At 33.7% G+C, this 26,306-nt stretch overlaps 1 protein-coding gene across 3 annotated transcripts; it reads right to left on the minus strand.

Annotated features, from left to right (window-relative positions):
- Positions 1 to 413: 413 nt before the first annotated feature.
- Positions 414 to 26,140, minus strand: LOC106175169 (uncharacterized). 3 transcript variants are annotated; one of them, XM_086999594.1, is made up of 31 exons: positions 25,853 to 26,140; positions 24,994 to 25,092; positions 24,651 to 24,746; positions 24,264 to 24,437; positions 23,898 to 24,029; positions 23,558 to 23,628; positions 23,348 to 23,414; positions 22,742 to 22,870; positions 22,372 to 22,500; positions 21,857 to 21,982; positions 21,513 to 21,644; positions 21,089 to 21,214; positions 20,554 to 20,682; positions 20,296 to 20,384; positions 19,913 to 20,090; positions 19,338 to 19,514; positions 18,681 to 18,778; positions 18,372 to 18,469; positions 17,830 to 17,930; positions 17,190 to 17,351; positions 16,766 to 17,002; positions 15,197 to 15,366; positions 13,329 to 13,448; positions 12,864 to 12,971; positions 11,999 to 12,157; positions 10,829 to 10,943; positions 8,687 to 8,774; positions 4,423 to 4,519; positions 1,681 to 1,896; positions 1,473 to 1,566; positions 414 to 1,129 (listed from the first exon to the last, which is right to left on the minus strand). In XM_086999594.1, the coding sequence occupies exons 1-31, from the start codon at positions 26,025 to 26,027 to the stop codon at positions 921 to 923; spliced, it is 4,101 nt and encodes a 1,366-aa protein (XP_086855720.1). In that variant the 5' UTR covers positions 26,028 to 26,140; the 3' UTR covers positions 414 to 920. The 3 variants fall into 3 exon arrangements, 2 of the variants coding, with proteins under 2 accessions (XP_086855720.1, XP_086855721.1); XM_086999595.1 differs by lacking the exon at positions 1,681 to 1,896; XR_015331762.1 differs by lacking the exons at positions 414 to 1,129; positions 1,473 to 1,566; positions 1,681 to 1,896; positions 4,423 to 4,519 and adding an exon at positions 9,641 to 9,704 and having other exon boundaries at positions 8,692 to 8,774.
- Between the last annotated feature and the right edge of the window lie 166 nt (positions 26,141 to 26,306).

Here is a 26,306-nt window from a genome sequence, read left to right on the forward strand (position 1 = left end):
CCATAATTGAAAAGCATTTGTGAAGCAATTTTAGCCAGCCTGTTAACTTCAATTTTTGTGTACTGCTACATCACCAGATTGCCAGCTATAGCTGCTGACGCAATGCGCAACAAAAAGATGTTAATGTATGACGTTGTTGCACAGTAGCATAAGGACACTACCTTAAGTAATAGGTAATTACTAATTTATTATTTGTCTTGTAGGAAGTTGCGTTTTCCGAGTGCTTTTCTAGTTAACGATATGTTCCTGGTAACAGGTGATTGGTGATAATATGCCCCCTGGACCAGTGAGCGTCATTACAAAGGAATAACAAGGTGCATGGTTGCAGTCAACATTACATTTGTTACCAGGACAACACATGCTGTGGGTGCTAAGAGGAACTCATTAGCACAGAAATAACACTGAATATTACATACTTTTTTGGCCTCTTATCAGGGTATTAATGATGCTCATGCAGTGACACATTTTATTTAACAATAAACACATGGTGTGACCAATGAATATATAAATGAATTGTGGATTTGTAAACCCCCAAATTATCACAAAATCAATTTGTACAAATAAATAGAATATTTTGCACATTTAACAAATATTTACAATGCTCCCCAGAATGCTCTACAACTACAATTTTCATAGGCTTATGCAAAACTGGCAGACACATAGCAAAACACTGCAAAAATACAAAGAGAAAAAAAAAACAATCAAGTTTGTAAAAATAAACAGATCATGCTGATGTTTGAAAAGAGCCTGCTTTTCTGTTACAATAAAGATATAAATATAAGCAAAACTGAAGTAAAACAAAAACATTTGGGGATTAACATTGCCAAAATAAATGTGTAAAAATGCCATCTCTCCATTATACTTTTGACCATAACACACATTATCTTTGATAAAAATACAGTTGAATAAACTGAAGGAATCTAATATCTGGTTTCCTTTTTCACTCTGTTTGTTCTTGTGTCTTGGTAGTCATGTAGCAAAGCTGCCATGCTTAACCGGTTCTCTTTCTCATTTGCCTTCCCAAACATAAAATAGGTGTCTCCTAAATTCAATTCTATTTGAAAAGAATTCAAAAATGGAACAAGCGGATCTTGTCCTAATTCCTCTGTTTGGAATGGAAACAATGATTCTGAAAGAGAGAAGTATCTGGTTATTGGGGTGTAGGTTCTTTTATATGGCAGCATGGCAAGACATGGTGATGTTTTGGGTGAGATGGAGAGAAGGTAGGGGTCACTATTAATGATATTTCACTATTTTTACCTTCAACCGAATAAAAGTTCTTTTTGCATTCTTATCAGTCATCTGTGTCATCTGTACAATACAAAGCATCTTTAAGTTGGCAATAAATCTGGATAATAATTCCAAGTATCTTTGTAGGTTGTGATTCACAAATTTACTGTCAAAAGTGAAACAATATGATTATCTATTGTTTATACACATGTGAAGAGAGAGAGAGAGAGAGAGAGACTTACTAAGAGGTCTTCCATTGACAGTAAAAAACACTGCTCCATGAGGCAGCAGTAATCCACAACCCACTGTCAAGGGATTCAAATCTGATGGCTCCAACTACAACACAATAAGTTGCAAAAACCATATAAAAGCAGTTGAAAAACAGTAATTGTCTAGGGCTGCTTAAATCATGCTGAAGAAATTACAGGGATATTAACGCATTTGTTTTACCTGTAACATATTTCCACTGGGCAGTTCCAGTTGCTTGCTGTGTACAGTGCATGTCACTTGCTGTGGAGGTAAATGCCACTCTGCCATGGAACTCAGACCAAAGACAAATGGAATTTCAGTTGCTGAGTTCAGAGTTACTTCATAATAAAGGGAAGGCAATGGATGATAGTCTTCTTCATCCAACATGAAGACAAAATCACGGGCATAACCAAGCAACTGAAACATTAAAAAAAAAAAAAAAAAGGACTCGTAACTAACAGCTAGTACATCTTGAAGTCAACGTTGTTTACTTTAAGGAACACTCCACTGGATTTTACCAACCCAAATGAATTTCCTGGGATAAATGGGGGGGGGGGGGGGGGGGGGGGGGGGGGGGGGGGGGTAATGAAGTTTACATATTAACTGAAAATTATTTCAGAGGTAATCACCCATATTGCAGCACTTTCCTTGTTAATGTTTCATAATAACTGGACCACATTTATGTTACCATGATGCTCTACATGCTCAAATAGCAGGATCCATTCTGAAAGGATGCTCAGCTGTTTAAGAAAAAATTGATTTTCCTGGAAATTTTGGCAATATTCCTCTAAAGTGTTAGATTAAGTGTAGATCTTCACTGGCACTTATTTCATTCCACATCCATGAAATAGTGAACTTAGGGTGCATTCCCAGAGATTTAGATCGATCCAGAGATTTAGATTTAGATCGACCTAACTCCTTGGGGGTTCATGCTAAATTGCAGTCAGCCGAGCGCGCACCATAGTTAATTACCCCCTAACAGCTTTTAGTAGGCGGGACAGACGCTTAAGCCAGCTAAGCTGATGGTAATCTAGTGAGACTCCCCACAGGGATAGATTGATCTAAAGTCTATGGGAATGGGGTCTTAGTATCTTATTTATCCCACTGTCATTGTTAATTTCAAATAAATGTTAGTTTGTGTGTGACCAATACTATAGCCAACTGAACACACATCACTTAGTAAGTTGGAATGAATTTTTTTTGGTTAAAAAACATTTAAACAAGACATGACATCAAAAGCAAGACACTTATACCTCCTCTTTATATACTGCTTGCCAAGTATGTCCTTTTCATAACATTTCCTTCTTACTGGGAATATTGATGTATGAGAAGGAAAATTTACTGGGCCATCTGACAACTAAACAAAAGGGTCTCAAGGCAGGGTTACTCTCTGATAAAGCAACCTTAGCTAGGCCATGCTAGAAAATTGGGCAATTTCACTGCAGTTTTTTTTCTCATATTAGATATCTCAATTGGATTTATGAGAAGATGAATTAGAATCATAGGGATTTTGTTTGTTTGTTGTTTTTTTTTACTAATCTAAAAATAAAGGTTATCTATGCTATCTGAAAAGTTTTCATCAAATTAATAAATGGTTTATTCATGTAAGAGTATACAATCTGTTCCGAATAGAAATGTGAAATAGTATTTTCGTCTTGAGTGGCATTGGTTTAAGTTCTTTTCACCTGGTAAAAACAAAAGATAGACAGCAACCACATCAGGGACAACAAGGACAGACACAGTAATTAGAATACATATAATATAAAATAATAGTTTATGAAAGTGGACAGACTGATAAGAAAAACACCCATACTTTCAGGGGGCCTTAAATGTTATTGACTTCATTAAAAAAGATAGCTTTATCAGGTAAAACAAAGGTAAAAATTGCCAGGTTTTGATTGGAACACTACCAGGAAAAATCCTGTAATTAATGAGGTCATCACCTTGGTTTACCTTTGTTATCTCTGCTGCTTTATTTGACCTTGATTGTTCTCAGAATAATTTGGGGTTGAAACTACCCTCTACCAGGGTAAGAGATTGATTTTTCACAAGATATTCAATGATATGTCTTAAGATAAATAGACAGTCATTTGGTTCTCTGCCTTTTTGGATTTTGCCTATAAAGTATAATATCTGCCACCCTGGTGGAGGGTAGGTTAAAACCATTCATGGAAAATATGTCAGGAAAGGTGATGAACATACATCCATATCTTTGATTTAGTTTTATTATCATAATTTTTCACAGAAACAAACATAACCCCCTGGGTAAGACAAATTCTTAATAATCATTGTGGGATCAAACACTTGGTCCTGATGAATTTTACAAATATTTTTTTTTCAACTAGAAATGTCACATGTTAACATTTTTGGCTATCTACACTATTCCAATGGTACTGTTAGCTTACTTAGTACCAGAAACCAACCCATCAAATTGAAATCTCTGATTCAGATGCTATAAGTAAATTTGAAGATAAACAAAAATATAGGTTGTAGGCAGTTATGGGGAATTGTAGATAGAAAGCAACAGTATTCGTGAAGGAGACACCATGGACAAATACAGAGATCAGAATATATACAGACACTTACAGTGTCTTTTTATTAAATTGTACAGATTGATTAAAACACACAGACACACACATTATAGGGGCCTCAATTGTTACTGACTACGCGAAAAAGGATTGTTATTTCGGGTAAAACAAAGGTAAAGGTTGCCAACATTCTGATAGGTGCACTACCAGGAAAAAAACTTCAGGTTACAGACTGTATTTGATCAAAGTTTGGTAATGAAATGCCTTGTAATCTTGCCAAACAAAGAATCTGATGCTTTGACATTTAAATATTTTCTCATTAAAATTCTTAATTAATGATAGCATTTGATTTCTTTTTACTTTTCTTTACAAGCTGAAACACATTAAAAAAAACAACTCAACAACTAAATCCTACCTTATCCCTTATTTGACCATCTTCAAGATAACCAGTCTCACCCATCTCAGACTTGCTCAAACAACTGACAGAAGCATAGCCATCAGGTTTTGCATATCTGAAGTGAAATTCCAATAACAAATTAAGAGCTAAAATATCCAATTTTTGGCAAAATGAAGCTTCTAAGTAGGAAAAAGATATTGCAATACACAAAAGAATTATCAAAATACATGTATTTTGAATTTGTTCATCATTTAATAAGATGTTTTTAACAAGCAAATCAAAATATTGTATGTCTTGAATTCAGAAAATGGCAGCCACTTTGGATTTTTCAATCCTGGATAAAATTTCAAAAAGCATAAGTTATTTAGTCATAATTCATTTTCATAACTAGTGCAATAAATCCTTGACTATGTATTCTGAGATGTTTTATAGTAAGTGTTACCTGCTGATATAAAATAACAAATCCATTTTATATGGTTGCCATCTTGGCTAGGAGTCATCTGTGCTCAAATATATAATTTTAAGGCAAAGTAACTAGTATTATTATAATTGAAAATAAAGACTTCAACTAATTAAAATCCATCAATACATGTAAAATATTTCTAATTTTAATTTAATAAAATAAAATTTAAATTCAGGCATTTGTATTTTTATCAAGAAGAAAGAAGAATGGCCGACTTCTTTGATTTGGTTGCCTAAGTAGTTGTGGCCAGTGCAAATTTTGATAATATTTAATTTTTAAACAACTTTAAAATCAGTTTTTGTATTTATATGAGAAATGAATACAGTGGTGGCCATCTTGAATTTTGCATATTTCTGGTACAAACAGACACTTTGTTAAGCAGGAAACAAGCTGGAAAGAAAAATTCAGGTTCTGAACTACAGCAATCAATCATAAAACTTTTTCTTGACAGGGGTGCAACCAAATTGGATTTTGGGCCGTCAGCTAGACAGACTTATTACAAATATTTAAGGATGAAGACAGGGGGGTGCCAGGAATATGACTATTTTCTTAACCAACCAAGATATGCCATCATGTTGCATATCAATAAAAGGTTATTTTAACAGCTATTCATTTCATATCATTATTTTATTACAAAATGGTTAGTACATAAGGAGATGAAATGTTTAATAGGTTTTCTTAGCCTGATCTTTATACCCTAAAAACTAAAAGTCCGCTACAAGTCCATTAATTTTAATAGCATATTTCATTAGCCCCCCTTTGGCATCAATAAAAATGTGTCTCAAATTACCAAAGAAATCCCCATTTACAAAATTACCATTTCAATGATAACCTCTACCAGGAATGAAATACTTGTACTTTCCAAATGGAGTTGGTATTTTGAAATCCAAGGCAAATTCCAACATACAAGCTTAGATCTAAAGAAAGATCTAAAGAAGATCTAAAGATTAAAGAAAAAAGAACAGTCAAACCCGTATATAATGTAATGTAATACTTTTGATTATATGTGGGAATAAAATTAACTAACTAATGAATAAATGCAATGAACCATGGATTGGGAGTTCTAACAGTCTTGACACTGATCTAAACCTTTCTCTGAGAAAACATTAAGTGCTACGTAGCTATTAAGGAATGAAATAATGATATGAAATTAAAAACTGTTGAAATAAGATTTTTTAATTTATATGCAACAGGTATATCTTGGTTGGTTTAGAAGATAGCAAAAGCCATATTCCCCCCCCCCCATCATTAATGTACATGATGAAGGATTTCATGGATTGCCTTTAATTCAGAAGGTCATCACTGAGCATGTAAGGCAAAATATTTTCTGTGAATGGTTACAACCCAGTTCATAGGATAATTCCTATGATGAGCATGCAAGGCCAATTAAAGTGGACAAGATTACGAAGGTTAACCCAGCTTTAACCACTTTAATTGGCCTTTCATGTTCATCGTAGGAATTATCCTATAAACTGGGTTATAACAATTCAGGGAAAATATTTCAGGAAAGCTGATAAGATGATTCTACCTGATAATCTTATTGCTAAATATACTCTTGTAAATTCTTATCTTTATTTTAGCCTCCTTCGTCTTACTTTTCATAGAACCAAATATGAACCTGGGTTATTAACGATCTATAAACGTTCATTAAGGGACCAAACACTTGTTTCTGATGAATTTCATGACCAATTAGACTTGAATAAAAATTTCTGAATTCAGTGATTCTTCTGAAAAACCTCATGTCTGTATTTTATTTTTAAAATTCATTCAAAGTTAATTTACTTTTTCTGGAACAATAAAAGCAACTATACGTGTGTATTTTCCTATCACATATAAATATGGGCTCTAATTATGACCTGTCACCTTTGTTCACCAATCTAATATACTATCGTCTGAGTAGAATTTTGATTTGGTTTATATAAATCTCCAGTGGGAAAAGGTGAGTCAGAAACAGTAATTGGAACACCTCAACCAAAGAGACTTGACACATACATCATTCCTCCAAAACAACAGTAAGAATCAGGAAACAGTAAGTCAGACAACACACACTGTAACTTCTAAAATTCAAGTGCAGATGAAAGTGAAACTCTGCCTATAATCAAAGTTCAACTGAAAATGCTACAGAATAAGAATCTCCCTTATTTAAAATTCAGCAAATCACCTGGAAGATACAGTATGGCATGAACTCAATCATTTTAATGCTAAAATATCTGAACTGCTACAAATAAGGAAAAAGCTCAATTAATAAAAGTACAGAGGAGCTAATTAATAAGCTTTGAAATGAAACTTTCATTAGTGTAAAAAACAAAGTAGGTGTCCTAAATTTATAATTACAATCAATGTTTAAAACCCAGTTATCTTATTGCTGAAATGGACTTTGAAATTGAAACTCACATTGTTCAAGGACGTACTTCATGGCATCAATGTAGGTTTCTTGTAAGTTTTCTTGACTCAATTTTCTTCCTTAGTCAGAAACTTTATAAATACCAAACCATCCAATCAATATGATCTTAAAATTGGTGAACCAAAGTGGCAGATTCAGGTCAATTTCCCCTGTCTGTATCATTTCCTGTGGATTTTTTTCATAATCTAAAATATCTGCCACTAAATAATCTATTACACATATATGAAAACAAACCAGCTAAAGCTGACATTATACAGACAATCTTTAACCATATAAATATACATATAAAAGAGTGAAAATTTAATGCAGCAATATACAAATTGTGGGCCTTACACCAAGCCCCAAACCTCTTCTGTAAAAACAGGGCAAAAATTATTGAAAAAATATTGAATCAACGAAAATAATTTTATCTGGTTGTTTTCAAGCACCGGCTATATCTTAGTCCAGTGAATCATTCTTGTCAGTATGAAAATGACAAGTAACATGCTTAAACTTAATGGTTTATGATAAAATTGTGCAAAATGTTTTATTTTTTCAATTTTGATGCAATATTACATATTCATTAACAGAGCTAGAGGATCAAAATATTTGACAAGGGTTTATTTCAACACGCTGGTGGTATTAATAATCAAACATTTCAAATTTGGTACTAAAGTTATTGTGAGCACTCAGAAAATGTAACTCAAACAGAGCTTCAGACACATTAGAAATCAAATTATACCTTGAGAATGCCAATGTGTGAAAATTCACAAAAAATAGACTAAACTTCCTTGATGTTGTGGTGTTAAACAAGTTAAGACATTATTACTGGCTTATTCTGCAATCCTGCAGGCATACATCAGTTCTTAGGCTTAAAAAGTTGTGCCAGCTTTCCTACTCTCTGACCGCAGGTTCCACAAGTAGTCTGTTACAAAATTATTGTATCGCACCCTGGGAGATTTCATGTAATCAACGGGAATGTGCTTTTAGCTTGGAGTACCCTTCATATCTGTCAGTGAGGGGTGATTTCGCACCTATGTGGTTAGTAGCGCACATCCCTGTCTATGTTACGTAATAGTACTAATACAAGTAAAACAAGGCCTCGGATTTACACCAGATGCCTAGATTCTGCTGAGCCACCATTTAAGGGGTTATAGGGGTGGTGAAGTAACATAAACTCAGATGAGGTGGTTAGGTGTTTTCCCACAGGGGCCTTAACTTAAATTTTGTATGCTATTTTAGAGGCCTCTGGTAACACAGGGTACACATTTCCCACATAAGGAAGAACATACAATGCAATTAGACCAGAAGGATTTGCACCATAGTTACTGATTGAAGAAGACATAAAAAGCAAATACTTTAGGAATTAAAATGTCAAACTTAGGCAACAAAATTATAAATGAATACACAATAGATGCCATCTTTTTGCAACTTACTTGAATGGTGAACTCCCAAAATTTACTCTGACTTGTTGCTCTGTGGAGACAGAAACAGCAGGAAACCAAATCTTGCTGAGGTCCAGTCCTGAAAATAAAAACTGAATTTTACCAGAGAAGAACATGAATACTTTGGCATGTAATATACTTCATATTATATATAATACATGGCTATTATCTATGTGTTACCTTAGTACATGTTTTCAAGTAGAAATTTTAAAAAGTATAAAATCAAGAATATTAAACTCATATAATCAAAACAAATAGTTTAACCCACCATCCAGGTAGTGACTTAGAAAAACTTTTGTGGTATAAAATGTTTAGACATAAAAAATTCCACAATCCACCGATGACTCATGCATCACAAACAAAGAATACTTTTAGGCAATACTATAATTCTGGTTATGTGAACCTTACTTAAAGAAAAAAATAGGAGTTTTATAATAAAAAAGATGATGTTTAACCATCAAGTATCCTTGTATTTTTCCACATTGCCATATGTAACTCATCCCCAGGAACCCCACCAACATGAATATTTATTCCCCTGCCTTGGTATTGATTAATAATAATAAATATCATAATTAACACATAAGAAATCTGTCTTCATGCATGGAGTATCACTGAAAAAATTCATGTGAAATTAAAAATAGAATCTACCATCGCCAAAGACAGCATTAACTGCAGTTTCTCTAAAATTCTGAAAGGTCATGCATTTTGATAATGATAAATCTATCAATCCCCAAAGTTTCAACAACCTTCTTCTAATGGTCTAGGTAATACTGGATATTACATAAGCACAAACAATGGATGGATAGATGGATGGATGGATAGGTGGATAACATGATCCTTGACTTTTGTCACAGAAGTTTGCTCTTTTTAAAAATAAATTTTCTTCAAAAGACATTTATAATCCCAATATAATAGGTGTTGCAAAGTACCATGAAAAGTAATCACCTTAATAAAAATAATCTGATCATGCTGTTTTTCAAACTTGGCTTCAATTGATATTATGTAGAACCTTCCAGAGAATAAATGGAAAAAAAAAGATATGTTTTAGTATATATGAAGAGAACAAAACCACAATTGGAAGGCAAAGGGCAAAATCTGTACATGACTTAAGTAAAAAAAAGCATTGTCCAATCTGCAAGAAAACTAAAAAGATGTTGACAAGTGGAATTTCTGAGGTTGTTGGATCAATAAAATAGTGGTATCTACAAAATGTCAACCTTTCAGCTGTTCAACCTCATATTTCCTATATCTTATTTCAGAAATATGAGTGAAAAGACTTGCGTTGCACGAACAAAATCAAATCATGAACAAAATCAAATCAAGCATACCAAAAGACAAATTATACACAATACCAGCTTGAAGACAAAAGTTCAAATTGTAATGGGCATTTTTCTTCAGCATGACCCTGTAAGTTTTGGCCAGATGGAAGTAATTATTTCTACATGCACGGAAGTGCTTTTGTATTTTTGCTGCAGTAGCTCGTTTAGCACTTATCTGTCCGATAAACATGCCACGTGGTTAGGAGCAGTTGGATGTCAACTTGATCGGTTAATGAACCTACTGTAATGAATCCCAGATTAAAAACCACACTTAAAAAAACAAAAACAAAACAAAACAAAACAAACAAACAAACAAAAAAAAAAAAACAACAAAACAATTGACTAACTTTGGATGTTGGAACGCATTCATTAACCAATGGAAAGTATGGACAAGTTTTTTCTTTTATCCCAGGAAAATTTGTTTTATGGCACTTTTCCAGTGAAAATGAAAAGTTGTTGTCCCTTTAACTATTCATAACACCATGGGATATTTACATCTTTTTAAACATGAGCTGTACATGTGTTGGCCTAAATGTTTACTTTTTTAAGTTAAAGTTGTAGTGCAAACCTCTAAGATTAACAAAGTTGCTGTCATATTTCACCTCTATGCAAAGTTATAGAAGTCTCCCAATTTTTTTGTCAATATAATTATAATTCTAAAAAGTCCATCTTTTTAAAGTGTTTACATGAAAGTTCAAGTACATGTCTCTCAAGACACGGTTTTTGAAGAAAAAAAAATACTCAAACCACATTCTTGCATAAAAAAGAACACAAACATGCTTCACTCTATTTGGACAGTTAAGTTAACACTCACCAGTAAAGGCCACCCCCAGATCTTTTCCATTTAACCAAAATGACACCTGACCATCTCTGGACAGACAACAGCTGATCATGTCCCCATCACTCCATTCTTCCCCATAATTATTGTCCTGAATAGAAATAACATATTAATCAGAACTGCTGTACTACTATGACTACTGCTACTATTTCTGCTGCTGCTATTGCTGCTGCTGTTACTGCTTCTGCTGCTACTAGATGATGATTTAATTCAAAAATTGCAGTTCGGATATTGAAGTTTTACAATTAATGCATTAATCATTAAAAACCCATTACACATCAAGCTTTAAAATAGTTTTGTGAGTTGACCAAAAGGTTAATACAATTTGAGCCAACATCTTAAAGAAACTCAAAATGTACTGCTTCACTTTTGGCTTCACAAACTTGGTATCCCTAAGCTTTCTCTTATTTCTTTCCTAAAGTAAATGATTAGACTTTTCCAGTCTTGTAAAGGGCATAATTGTAACTAAAACTTGGCAAAATCATTTTTAGAGATTTATTTTTCCTTTGAAAAGACTTTTACTATTTGCAATGTTTGAATGTAAAGTAGTGCATGCCTTATGGAGAGAGCTGTCTACAGTAATTTTCTATATTACTAATGCAGAACTAGGCTTCTCATTAAGCACAGTATCACAGGGATTAGACCTAACAATTGAGAAAAGGCCAATTAACTTACAAATATTGATTGTGAAATACTAAGTTCACTCATGATTCAAAAGGGTTGTCTCCAATATTTCTAGAATTAGACTATATACAACAGGAAAGGTATCTTTTGGAAAAAAACTTTATAAATCTAATCACAATGAGGAATTGGATTCTCAGCCCCTTTTTGGAGTTCAGAAAACATACAATGATTAATGATACTTGATAGTAAAAGACCATTAGGCTTCTGTTATGTATTTATGAGGTAAGGTTAATAGTTCTTGAAATTAAGTTAAATTATCACAACAAACTGTATGAATTATAATATGTGGTAGGTGTTTATAATTATTATTTTGGTTTTCGTGCATGTTTGACATTTTTGTAGTTTGTACTGTCAATTGTATGGTATATTACATGTAGCTTCTATATATTCCTTTATCTGTTGTTTGCTGTAAGTTCATTGCCTCCTGTCAACATATTAAATACAATGTATTAGAAGTCTAACCTCCAGTTCAGTTATTGAACCATTCCACTTCTTACATCTTCCACCATCAAATGCACATGAGTTTTTATCATCTCCAACGCCCAACCCCTTTTCTGGCTGGAAGACACAGCTTTCATTGGCAAAACCTATCTGGATTATGCTGCTAGACTTAATGTTGACCTGAGGAAAAAAATCAGTTTGTTGTTCAATTCCAGAGTACGTACAAAGAAGTTGAGTCATTCTGGATAATCAGATCTCTCTCTCTCTCACACACACACACACACACACACACACACACACACACACACACACACACACACACACACACACACACACACACACACACACACACACACACACTTTTTAAATGAGCAATGGCATGAACAGCTAAATGTATTAGTTAGAAAATGTATAATGTGCCCTCATCCTGATGTGCAACAAATAACATGTTGGGAATCACTATTAAAAGATACCAAACCACTATGTATATGTAACTAAGCTACATACAGACTTGAAGGACAGATAAAAACATATCCTTCTATTCTTGCCATGTTTTCCATTCCAAAGGAGCAAATGCAAACAAATGTTGATGTCTATATATTATCTTAGTCAAAGTACAAAAACAAATTTCTCACCATCAGCCAGGGACTTAATTTGTATAAAAAAACCAAAATTGAAAAAATGTACTCTTGTGTTTGTGTCTAGGCCATACCACATAGTTTTGAAATCCATATCCCCTTTTCTCATCCTTAAACAAGTTACTGATACTTTTATTGTCCTTTGCAGTTAAAAATTACCAATTATTTTTCTTCTTTATCCTTTTCATGGGGTATGACGAGAACAAAGTCTTAAGTAGGGGAAAACACCATGGGAAGTTCAGCTTTACCTCATAATACCATCCCATAGGCAAGGAGTCTTTATACTCATTCTGGGAACAAAGTTTGATCCCATGGGATGCTCTTATACTTTCAAATGTCCACGTGTCATTTCTAATCTGAAACAAACATAATCAGGTCAATTCAACATCTTGTGACTGTTTCAATATTTTGTATACTGACTGGAAGTTGTTGTAGACTAACTGGTGGTGAATAATAATAAACTAATTGTTTATGGTAATCACTCTGAGAATTACTTCTTGTATTTGTATTTGATCATGCCCGGATGTAAGGTGATTGTCAATAAACTTAAAATTGGAATTGTAGAGGGGGTGTGGGGGTGTCCACCTGCTGGTTTTATTGATTTTTAAAATAATCAACATCATCATTTAGGGAGGGGGAGGAGAGGGTTATGTTAGTGTTTAATTCCACATTTCTGTATTTCAAGAATCCAGTTTAAATGTTAGTCTACCCACCTCTAGCTGATCTGCACTGAGCTGCAGCCCTGCAGTCTTGTTCTGATCACTGAGGACTACTGCCTTACTGTGAGAGGACACTGGACAACATAGCCGGGATAATGTTGCACACACTGGGAGCTGTGACAAAAGATATTTGGCTACATCATTTATCAGTTTGAGATTATTCTTTTCACATTTCTACTGTTCAACATAATGATCGATGCTAGATTTTTTGTAAAAAAAAAAAACATGAGAAGGCTTCAATATAGTTACAATTTTAAAATATCAGCACAATCATGTCACTGTTGTTATATTATAACAAAAGTTATAATTTTTTGGTTTTGCAAGCACTTGTGTATTCTCTGCCCTAAAACTGCCGTATTTATCTCTGTTACTGTTACTGTTAGTGGGATTGAAGGAAGAAATGATTAGATTTTGATGATCCATTAATTATTAATTAATTAATTGTAACTTAATTACTTTTCTTGGTGGTGGTTGTGCTCTCTAAGTCTTTTTCTAGTTTTATCTGTTTAAAGCAAATAGGGACATACAGGATGTAGGGGGTACGGTAAAAACTTCAAAATTTAGTCAATTAAAAATTAATCAATATTTTAAATTGCGCAAATCCAAAAAATTTTTCAAAATTAAGTTTAACTTGATTCCTGGGTATGACATAATTTTCAAAACTCCTAAATAAGGGCTTTAATCCTTAAAGGCTTTTATCCTTGTTCCTCATATGTTGTGGGATATTTACCACTACTTCTTATGTCACTCTCTGGTGGTGAATAATAATCTACTTATTAGTGCAACTCAATTTCGTTATATTATATTACCCAAAAAGTAAACTTAGAATTGTTTTCTGGTAAATAAACATACCTCAAGATACAGGGGAGGGATCAAGAAAAGCTTAATTGCAATCTTAAATTATAAACTGGACAAGGCATATTTAACACTACACACTCAAATAGAAACATATATTGCATGCAGGGCATTTCCTAGGATTGGGTGTCAGGCCATCCAAAATTACCATCTGTAACTTCTTACAAAATTTCAGGGCATCCAACCCATCCAAGTGCCATGAGCAGGGAGGGAGGGGGGTATTTAAAATAAAAATAAAATGAAAAAATATATTTAAAAAAATTCAAAGGGGGGAAGGGGTTTCAAAGGGGGAGGGCGTTTAGATCAATAATTAATTGGTAATGATCTCTCACTGATGATCTTCCACGAACTAAGTCTTTAAGTCCCTTGAATAAATATGAAAATTGCCTTCTCATCTCTCTTGCATAGCTAACAATCTCCTGCTAAAGATATGAAAATAACCTTCTCGTCTCGCTCGGATCCCAAACGATCTCCTGCTGATGATTATCCGCAAATGAAGTCCCTTAAACAAATATGAAAATTGCTTTCTCGTCTTGCTCGGATCGCAAAAAAACTCCCACTGTCAGGTGTCATACATATGAAGGTCTGGAAGGTGACCACTTTCATAATTTGGCGCTGAATTTACTCAGACTTCATTTCGTGCCTACAACTATTTTGTACCAAATGTAGATCACTAGGTAATTGTAATAATGCAATGGACATGAATAGAAGTGACGAGTACATTTCACTTCGAGATAATTTCTTGACTTTTTTGCTGTGTCTTCCTCATTTAGGATAGCCATCGGTAACATTGACAGTGTTACAACTGACAAAAAGCCGCGGCATGTGACTTCTATTTACCCACTTGAAAATGCACCTTTTACAAACCCTGTGAATATGAGTTAGGTAACTGTAATGACACAAAAGACAAAAGGATAGATAATGATGGAAACTGCACTGATTCAATCACATTTTCAAAACACAACATCTTAAACATTAAAATCTATCAACATTTCTGTTCTACTTACTGATAACTGGTTTTTCAGAGCAGTTCCTCCACACAAAAGAGTTGACCACATGGTGTGTACAGCTCCAAGGTTGGTAAGCTTATTGCGGTGGACTCTCTGGACAGCTGAGTTAGACAGAGTGACAACACAGTACCTGGCAAGGCTGCTGAAGATCTCCTCATATTCATGCACTTAGAAAATGAAAGTGACAGTATTATTGTATACTCTGAGTATTTGGTCAGTGGCAGTTTTTTCCCTACTGTATCTTCATGTATATATATATGAATATATTTCATTCTCATTTCTCTTATATTTTATGTTCAAGGAATGGTTTTGTAAGATGGCCTTTACATTTACATGACCTATCCAAAAAAAAAAAAAAAAATCTTTAAGTTAAAATGTCCTCTTAAAATGCGTTTGTAAATTTAAGTATTCAAAGTGATATATATGATCCAACAATAACTAATAGAAAGTTGAACTATTGCTTTTTTTGATACTCATAAAAACTGTTAATGCTTCACAAATACAGATGAACACTGAACTTTTGCCTTCTTTGATTCTCATGGCAACTGCTAAATATTTCAATTCTGACTATCCCTTGTAATTATCAATAATTATTACCTTGCTTATTTGACAGGAACTTGGCAAGATTTTAGCAGGAATTCAAATAACAATGTATTCGAAGAAAATTTGTACAGGGTACAAGTAATAATTCACATGTTATTAATAGGTATACGCACCACATAATTATATAACTGGAAAAGCACTCAGAGATCGCACATCTCTGACCACACAGCTTAATTAGCTTTATTATATATCTTTCAATCAAATCACAGATACAGAGCAGAGCCATTTGATAGTTCCATTACTGGCATACCAAAGACAACATAAGGACAAATCAGGGTGACATAAAGTCACACTGTTGTTGACTGTGCTAGTTGTCCAATCACAGTGAGTGGAAGGGGTATCATGGGATAGTTTTAAATTATACACGTTGCATCAGTTGATCCGAGTTAGGTAAACTGCTGACTTTTAAGTGTGTTCAATATTCATGAGAAGCAAGATGGGTGGAGCTACATGTGCATGTGTGACAGGCCAGATAGAGGTAATAGACATAAATGAAGCCAGTTCAGAGCTACGTTTAACAGATATAATAGGCCAGGGTAGATGGTGATCTGGATCACCACCAAAATCTAATCACTTTTAATTTAGCCCATTTCTGACCTATCCTCAAAATTTCAGCCATATCCATTAATTTTGAGCAAGGCAGGTGACAAACAAACAGACAGACAAACAGATGTGAAAACATTACCTCCTTTCTTGGTGGAGGTAAAAACTGTGGATTAAGACTTTGAGCATGTGCCTTCAATTTTCTCAGTTGTCCTCTTCTTATTGTCAATTTACAGATTAAGCATACTTTTATAGCCATATCTTTTCCATTAAACTATCGGTATCCATAACACCATATATTGGTTTTCTGGCAACACAGTAGATGTAACCGTAACAGTGAAACTCACAGAACAGGTTTATATCACTGATAAAGATGCCCCCTTACACCTTACAAAGGGCATTCCCACAGTACTTTTGTACCTTTGGAAAACTGGCTGATGACCACTGATGACTGTCTGCTGCCTATGTTGAGCTGGTTGGTCTGACTGTCGTGAGGAACTGCTGCTCTTTGGTGCACTTCTATTTTTTCACTCGTCTCAAGGAGTCCCTCATCATCCCTGCCCTCCATAATGCCTTGCTGTTCTAAGAGCTCTGACAAACTTGTGTCCAATTCTGTTTCAGTGGGAGTTCTTCCAAGGTCATTAACATCAAGGTTATCTTTTAGTAAATATGTAAAAATAAAAAATAATAAGTTTATGCTTTTTAAATATAGCTTATACATTTACTGAAAATGACAGTGACAAGTTATTTATTTAAAGCTATCATACAAGTTTAATGATCCCTTAGACCAGTAGGTAACAACATATCACTTGATGAAACACATTTGCAAGGAACACAGATTTACCTTCAACGTGCATGAAACCAGATTCTTCTTGCTGTAGCTGCTGTTGCTGTTTCATTACAGCCAGGTCCAACACAGAGTTGATCCACAGACCAGCCAGCTGGTGGAGCAAAGTGACCAGTTGACCTGCTACACCTTTCTGCATCAGCTGATCTTGGCATTCAGCTTTAATAAGAAAATCACACATCAAATCTCTCTCTCTTTCTCTCTCTCTCTCACATACACACACACACACACACACACACACACACACACACACACACACACACACACACACACACACACACACACACACACACACACACACACACACACACACACACACACACACACACACACACACACACACACACACACACACACATCAATTCATACACATTCACTTTTTCAAACAAGCAATGATAGGAACAAAATAATTTGAATAAAAACTTTTGATAAAGTACTAAAAACTGATTTGCAACAAATATATTTATATGCTGGGTTACAGCCAAAGACAGGAAGAAAATTGAGGAATCAATAACATGTTACAATATGAAACCTCTATGTATATGTATATGTAACTAATCTACCTCCAGACAAAACCTCACCTCAATTAAACAGCACACTGGAATTTGTAACGTCAAATGGTTCTATATGTACTTACCACTGACTGACAGAACAGATAACACTTTCAGTGCTCCTAGGCAGTGGGCCACAGCTATAGGGGGGTAGTCTTGGGACTCAGACAATGTCTTTGTAAATTCGCTGAAACAAACAAATAGAATAATTGTCATTTAGCTCACTTTTTCATATTAGAATTTGCCAATGATCAAATTAATACACTTACATAAAAGGTCTACTTACATTTGGCATGTTGACAGTCATTTTACTTTACATATGTTTAAATAAATGTTTAAGCATAATAAAATTTTTATCCTTGAGTGTACCAATCATCAACTCAAAATGTTTTCTATTATGACAATACAATCTCTAGATGACTTATTCTGCTAGTAATGCTATGTAAGGATGCAACAATATGCATTCAACTATATATTGGCATATCATTTTACATATTCAGACTTCACATAATCACAACATTAATTTCTATACACATAAATATCACATTTTCCCAAATGAAAAACCTAAAAGAGGGGTGTACAATTAATCATTATGCAGTTCCTTTCATACACTGATTTGCAAACTTACGATAAAATACTGTTCAAGTAGTCTAAAAATCCATCACAGTTCAGCATTGTTTCACAATGGCCTGAATGCCTGGCAAGTACCTCCAGTAAGTCAAGTTCCTATAATAAAGTGAACATTAACTGCGTAGCCACAATAGCTAAATACTTTTAAAAATTAAACAATATGGCAAATAATCTGTTAGTTTATAGCTAGTTTCATTTTCACCATCACTCACTTTTTAAAAAAGTAAAACTGAACTATGGAAAGTTGAAATGAAAATATTGATTACACATGAACAAATATAAATAAATATTAGCAAAGAGTTCTTACCATCACTTTACTAATAGGGCTGCTTGGGGCTGTACCAAATAGAACCCTGATAATTGGGATCAAAACAATCTCAGAGACTCTGTGGTTAACTATCTCATCTGAGAAAATCAAAATATAAATCAATGATAGAATTATGAATTTGCAAAATATATCCTTTACAGATCCAACAAAACTTGTATCATATAAAGAATTAAGATGCATCAAAACTTATGCCATACAGAAGTTTTTTTGTTGTTGTTGTTGTCGTCACCAATAATTTTACTGTACCTACTTGACATCATTAAATTACAAATTTACAAATCTTGTATACCTGCACATTTACAAGTTCATTTTACTTAGACTAAATGAAATTTTAATGCACATCTGATGTTTTCACTTTGAAAAAAAAAAATCAATCTAAAGTGAAAATTCTACTTTATGATTTTTTGATCAAGTGACTTTTGTATATAAACAACTATTTACAAAGCTGACTATAAGATTAAAGGCAATTTTTTCTTTAACAGCCCCTTCATTAGGGCATTATTCATTGCAGCTCATATTTCTTCTTTATGATCAGTTGATCTCCAGAGTTACATTTTTTATCAACCCATACCGTTTATAATATAAGTATATAGCAAATTAAATTCTTAAGATTTTATAAAAAAATTAGTTTCTTACTGTAGGGAAACTGGAACTCCATATTGATGGTGGCAGCTTTCTCCACATGATTGACATCCAACATCCCACTGTTCAACAAGGTAGCCACTATAACACACATCTCACTCTCCTGCAGCTGGTACAGGGAATCCTGGCGCACGCTGGACTTGGCAGAGATGACAAGCAGATCTTTCATGGCTAATATCAAAGACAAAATGAACAATGTAAAAAAATCTAGAACACATGCCATAAAATGAAGATATATATAATTAAAATTTATAAAAATTCAATTTTATTTCCAAATATTTAAATAAAAAAAATAAGAAGAAAAAATTCATAAATTGTAATAATATTCTGGAGATTTTTCTTAACCAGGATGGAAAACACAATAGAAACAAATTACTAAAAAAATTATATCAGTAGAATGGGTTCTGCAGGCATGATGCATGATAAATTATTTCTACACAAAAAAACTTCCACTATTTCCATGTGTATAATCCCTTCTCTCTCTCCCCCATCAACAACCTAAACACTAATGAATACATTTAAAATAAAAAATAAATTAATAAATGAAATCCCTTAAAGGCAACATCTACCTTTTAAATAGATTTGCCCATACTGCCCTCTGATAACAATTATCACAAGGTTCCCTTCATCTTGAGGCTTATGTGGGATTTTGACACCTAAATCCTGAGCCTCCCAAGGGTTGTTGATATGATAGTGGAGCTGTGCCATTGACTCAGCTGTTAAAGTGTTCCACACCATAATATTCAACTGTAAAACAATTTAAATTGTTTCAAGAACCATTTTTTCTAACATTAATATTTCTTGGGATATACAAAAACTAGTACAAGAAAGAATGCTGTAAAATGCACCAAAATATAGTAATTACTCCCTTACAAATCATACTTATCTTTAAAACTGATGTTCTTAGCTGTGCACCCATTGCATGAAAAGTTTTAATAAGTAAATCAATTACCCCTGGTTTGTTCAGGTGATATACTTTTTTGTTCATTCTGACTCTTGCATTGTCCTCATCACATAGAACACTGATAGACAGAGGTTTATCTGGAAAGAGAAGCAAATAGTTCTTAAAACATGCACTCTAGTATTTGAAAACATTTATATTAATATTTCCCTGCTCAATTGTCTTATTCTGCACTATGAATTGACATTTACAAATCTCTTTGTATGTACTATTAATGCCAAAAAGAATTATCACCATTAAGATATCTACCTGTGAACCCCAGCATGACCAAGCTCTTGGCAGCCATAACAGAGATTTGTGTGTTGCTGTGGTCTCCTATTGCTAGCTCCATGATGACTGACAGACCACCTGCCTGCAGAATCTCCAGCTTTACTGCATCTAGACATACGATGTAATTTTTACAGTTGGGCACAAAAACATGTACTAATACATTTTTACTTTAAAAGCATGTAATATCAAAAACAATTTCAAATGATAAAGAAACATATGATGTCAATCTCTTACCAGCATCTTATACAGTATTTTCAGCCTAGATATGGACATTGCATATCCAAGGGCTTTCAACAATTAAAATGGTTTTGATTGTGGTAAAAAAGATCCAATAAAGTTTTGACTTTAATATGAACACCCAAAATTTTGGAACTTCAACATTTAAACTTGTTAAGCCTATTGTAACACTGGTTAAATGCACTGAAACTGTGACAAACACGGACCCTAAAGATGTGCAAGAAAGAAAATAATCTGTAAAACAATTTGCTAATGTGGAATGTGCGTACAAAAGTACCTGATGTCATAGCCATGTTAAGCATAACAGCAGCCGACCAGTACTTTAACTGTTCATCCTCACAGGTAGCATACTGCAATATGGTAACCAAGACACCATTACGGATAATCTTCAGCATGTAATGTTCTGTATCCAATTGAGAAAGGTAAAGAAGGCAACTTAGGTAAATTCATATCTGGTTTCTTATTACCGTTAGACAATTATTAGTAAAAGATCTGTATGAAAAATCCAGACGAGAAGTCTCTATCTCTCTTTAATTATAAATATATACAACCAACAAAATTTATTTTTTCTTTCGTTGCAGAAAGTCAAGATACATAAGACCTGCATAATCTATAAAATTAAATGGTCTTTATTTTTATGATTCTACCACATCATCATATAAATTGGAGTTTTCAATGTTATCTGTAAAATATTAACCTACCATTTGAGCAGAAGAATCCCAAAGTCTCCGCCAGAAGTCTCTTGAGAACATACTCAGCCTGGGCTGTCAGTGGGACCATGGCACTCACTAGATCTGGACAAGTGTTTAAAAGGGATGTGGTGGCTGCCTTGCCTTAAGAAAAAAAAAACATTAATTGTCTGCTCAGACAGAGTTAAAATGTAACATCAGGTCATTCAGTTATAACCTCACCTGGTGTAGGATGATTAACTTCACAATGAAAAACATGTTAACTGTCCAACAACCAATAGGCCTACAATGCAATAACTTTTCTTTTCATTATAATTTGATAAGGAAAAAAACTACTATATAACATTACCCCTCACCTGTCATAGCTAAATCATGTGTTAACACAAGAGCCCAATGTACCACGTCCTTGTCTCCACTCGCATAAAATACTGGCAGGCGACTAACAATGTCATTGCACTGTAATATATCATTCTTGAAGGTTTCTGAAATAAATTAATATCCATAAGTGGTTACGTAGGCCACTACACCTATCCACTGTAAACCAAGATAAATCTCTCAATCTAATGATAAAATCACAGTAATGAAAATGGTAAAGGAACTTCATTCAGCAAGGGAAATACAATTTAAAAAATATAAACAAGAATACCAACCACATAAATGAAAGCCAAATATCTAAAATTTATGCCTGGTGAAGATGTAACAGACTATTTCAAACACCGTAAACCATGGAAATTAACATCCATTTCTTGAAGTGCTTCAGTCAAGTGAATCTTCTTGGCAAAGAGTGGATTGTAAAAAACAATGCAATCTAGAATTGTGTAGATTTTTTCATTCTGGGATGGACAACTATTGAAAAACTGATACAACTCACCATTCTCAACGGCAAGAAAACATAAAAGCCTTAGAAGCAAACGCTGCTGGTTTGCCTCACTATCAACGAGAGTTTGTGACAAGGCTCGCAGCAAACCATAAACCTCTATAATACGACCTTTACACACATCTAAAAAACAAAAGAAGCAAACTGTGATCACTGTTTGAATTCACTCTGGAAATGTTCTCTGAAATCAACAACTAAGATTTAAATGTTTATTAAAAACAGTTGTTATACACTGTAGTACATATTATGTAAGTATTCTCAAATGACAAAAAAATAAATTTTACAATAACTATTTCTGATTACTCAAATATTCACAATAGATCTAAACAGATATGGAAACTAAGAGGGGAGTTTGTCTACTCACCATTTATGGCAAATTCATGTAAAAGGGCCACAGCCCAGTATGTACATTCCGGATCCTCAGACTTAAGGCACACTACAGTGGGCACAATGACACCTTCCTCAGCTATACCTGACAACATCTGCTTACTATCTGATTTGGGAGAACATTGGCATGAATTTCAATACTAATACATACAAAATTTATATAAAAAAATAAATTAATACACCCGTTCATTTGCAAATAAAATATAAATAAATAAAGATAATAACATTTTTAGAATGTAGATAGTAGAATAAATCTTAACAATTGATATAGATATATTTACATCAAGAGAATGAATTAAAGTGGACATAAAAACTCTTTATGCAAACTATGTACAAAAAAATATGCCTCATAGGGCTTCAATAAAAGTTATCAATAGTTAGTGGTAACTGTGGGCATGTTTTACAAAAAGAACTGTTTTGTATACAATGTTACTGAAAACTTTCATTTTTAGGCAAAATGAAAAATTCACATCAAGATTTAAAAAAAAATTTTTCCACTCTTATAATTAATATCTTAGCTTTAAGGTGGAAATCAACACTTTAAGATATGCTTATATAGTGTAGAACGTTTTGATCAGCATACCGGATTCTGGCATTGTAGAGAAAACAGTTAACATCTGGAGACTTAGTCTCTGCAGCATTGGATCTCCCTGAAACCAAAAAATGATTCATGTATCTTTCATGTAGTACTAAATGAAATAGCACCAGAAATTTATGTCTCTAGTTTAGAAATTCAATCTTTTAAGCAAAAGGACAAGCAAAATAAAAAAGAGGGGTGAAAAGAAACATTTACCTGATGAATCATCAGTGACTTCGCTACAATTTTCACACCATTAGCATCTATCAGGGCTTGTCTGGTAGATTCTGAAAAAAAAAGTTATCTGAGTAAATAGTGTAGGAAGTGTCAGAAAAATGTAATACTTCAGACCTATCACCTCTTTCCTCTCCGCCTAATTGTGAATAAAAATAAGTATTATCTTCACTTAAGTTTTAGTTACTAAATCATACTAAAAATGCCCCTTGAACAAACTATGGGTTATCAAGTGCATGCTCACCCACAAACAAAAGATAAAAAAGATATATTTTCAAATTGACTTCATCAACAACTGAAACAGCAAAAGCTTTAGTCTCACCCTGTATGGCAATCTGATGTGTGAGGAACAAAGCATATCTGCTGACCTCCTTGCAGCGACTGTTTACAACCAGGTGGAGAATACATGGTACTATATCTGGATAGTTAGCAACAAGGAAGTCTTTCTGAGCAGCTAGAAGAAAAACAGTAATTTCTACATTAACTGTTGTATAAACATTTCTTTGTCTAAAAAATCCTCTCCACAACAAATAGGTAGTCAGAAGGGTTTTATGAACTTTGTATAAAAAAACTGAGAAAAATTAACTGAATGATACTTGATTTCTTTACATAAAAGAAAAACTAATTAACAATGCATAAAAAAAGAGCAACAAAGGCCTATATGAATTAAACAATGGTGCTGACTTACTTGCATCACAAACCAACTCAAACAATGCACAAGTAGAAAGGCGCTGGATTCTCTCAGAAACTGTAAAATCATCAGCCTGAACTTTGTATGATCTCTGAGGATTCAGGGACTGTAAGATCATTTCAGCCAGGGTAAGGATGTAGGGCTTCTCCCAGGGGTGACCCCTAGTGTCCACTGCGAAATTTGAAAGAGAAAATGCAAATATATACTTGTTCAAATATGTCAAAAAACATGAAAAGTGCATACCAAAAAGACGATTTATTATTACTATCATCTGATTGATTGGGAAAACAAAGAGAGTGATAAATTAATGAAGTTTTCAATATTTATACAGCTATCACTTTCTCGTTGCACACTTCACTATATTTAATGACTGCAATCTATCACCTGACTTAATGAGGACACACAGCACAGTTGCGGCTTTGGCTATTTCATTTTCATCACCACACAGGCACCACTTTAACAGCTCATCCAGCACATGAGCTAAAATTTATAAAAATGATTCTATAAGAAAACAACAAAAAAATAATTTAGAAGATTAATGATAAATGGAACATGAGATCACATACATCACAACTGCATAAAATGTTCATGAAAATCTCATAAAATTGATATCAAACTACATTTTATTGAGATAAAAATGCATCACTGATCCAAAATACCATTTAACATTATATATTCAGTTAAATAAGCAGCCATTATGTATCAAACAGAACGATATGAACATTACCACTACTGAGAACTTTTTCCAAAAGCAGCTGCTCTGCACTTCTTCTAAGGTTTATGTTAGGAGATTTGGTATATCCCTCAATTTCTTCCAAAGTCATACCTGAAAATACAGTTCAACAAAAATAGATGAAATTCCAAACATTGTTTAAAAAACATGGATGCGGTTGTTTTATCAATTACAATAAATAATTACAATATCAATTAATAAATTTTTATTTAAAAAAAAACTGGACAAAAAATATATTTGCTATGGGCATTTGCATCAAGGAGAAGAAGAATAGAACAGCATGTTGTCAAGTTGCTCTTCTTGGCAATAATACTGGCAAAGAAGAGCCACTCCCCAACATGGCGGTCTACCCAATGATAAATAAGTTGTCCCAATTTGTTAAGTTGTATCAACAATATTAATTACTAAACAATAACTTTCACTTTTATATAATCCTATTTTGTTGGGAATGACTGTTTCCATTGTGTTTATTGATCTTGACTAATTTTTCCAGTATATTGCACTCTATTTCGGATTATGGTCATATCCCAAGTGCAGGTGAACAATATGAGAAATTTCTAATAACCCACGTGGCATATGTGAAGGTAACTGTCTTGTCCATTTCAGAATTTATTCAATTTGCCTAGAAATGACAAGTACTAATACCAAAGTCGGTGACCATAATGGCATATATGATATTGACATACAGTATAATGTCCTGCGGAAAGAAAATAAAAAATAATATGTCAAAAGGTTTCAAGGCTAAAGTCGGTATACTCAGTATTTGAAACACTACCACCCATTTATGACAGTTGAGGCGGAGAATAAGACTACTTGTATTTATTCAGACTGATCAAGATGTCTCATCACTTACTTTTTTCATCTTCATACGCCGGCTTCGTCTTGTTTTGAAAGAACTTAGCTCGACGAAGCAGCGATATTGCTTTTATCGTCACACCAGCCATTGCCGCAAATCCAGTTAAGGCAAAGCCCGCCTGTTGGAAAGATGAAATTCTACTGAGCCTTGTATGTATACCGTCGGAATTCATGGTTTAAAATACTACAATATCCCGAAATTCAGAAAAACTCAAAGAAAATACCATCCACACTGAACGGCATTTCATCGGAGACCGCCATTTTGAAACAAATCAATATGTTTGAAATCTGATTGGTTGACCTTAAACTTGGCATCAAGAGGAGCCGGACAGGCCAGATGAATAATATTAAAATAATGTTAATGATGAACGTTGAATGAATCGCTTGGAACTTTTAGAAAGGTATGTGAGAGTGTTTCAGCACAAATGCAGTTAAAATCCATGCAAACTGAA

The sequence above is a fragment of the Lingula anatina genome, chromosome 1 (assembly GCF_051362555.1).
Source record: "Lingula anatina isolate TDL-2025a chromosome 1, LinAna3.0, whole genome shotgun sequence".
In the NCBI taxonomy this organism is placed as follows: Eukaryota; Metazoa; Brachiopoda; class Lingulata; order Lingulida; family Lingulidae; genus Lingula; species Lingula anatina.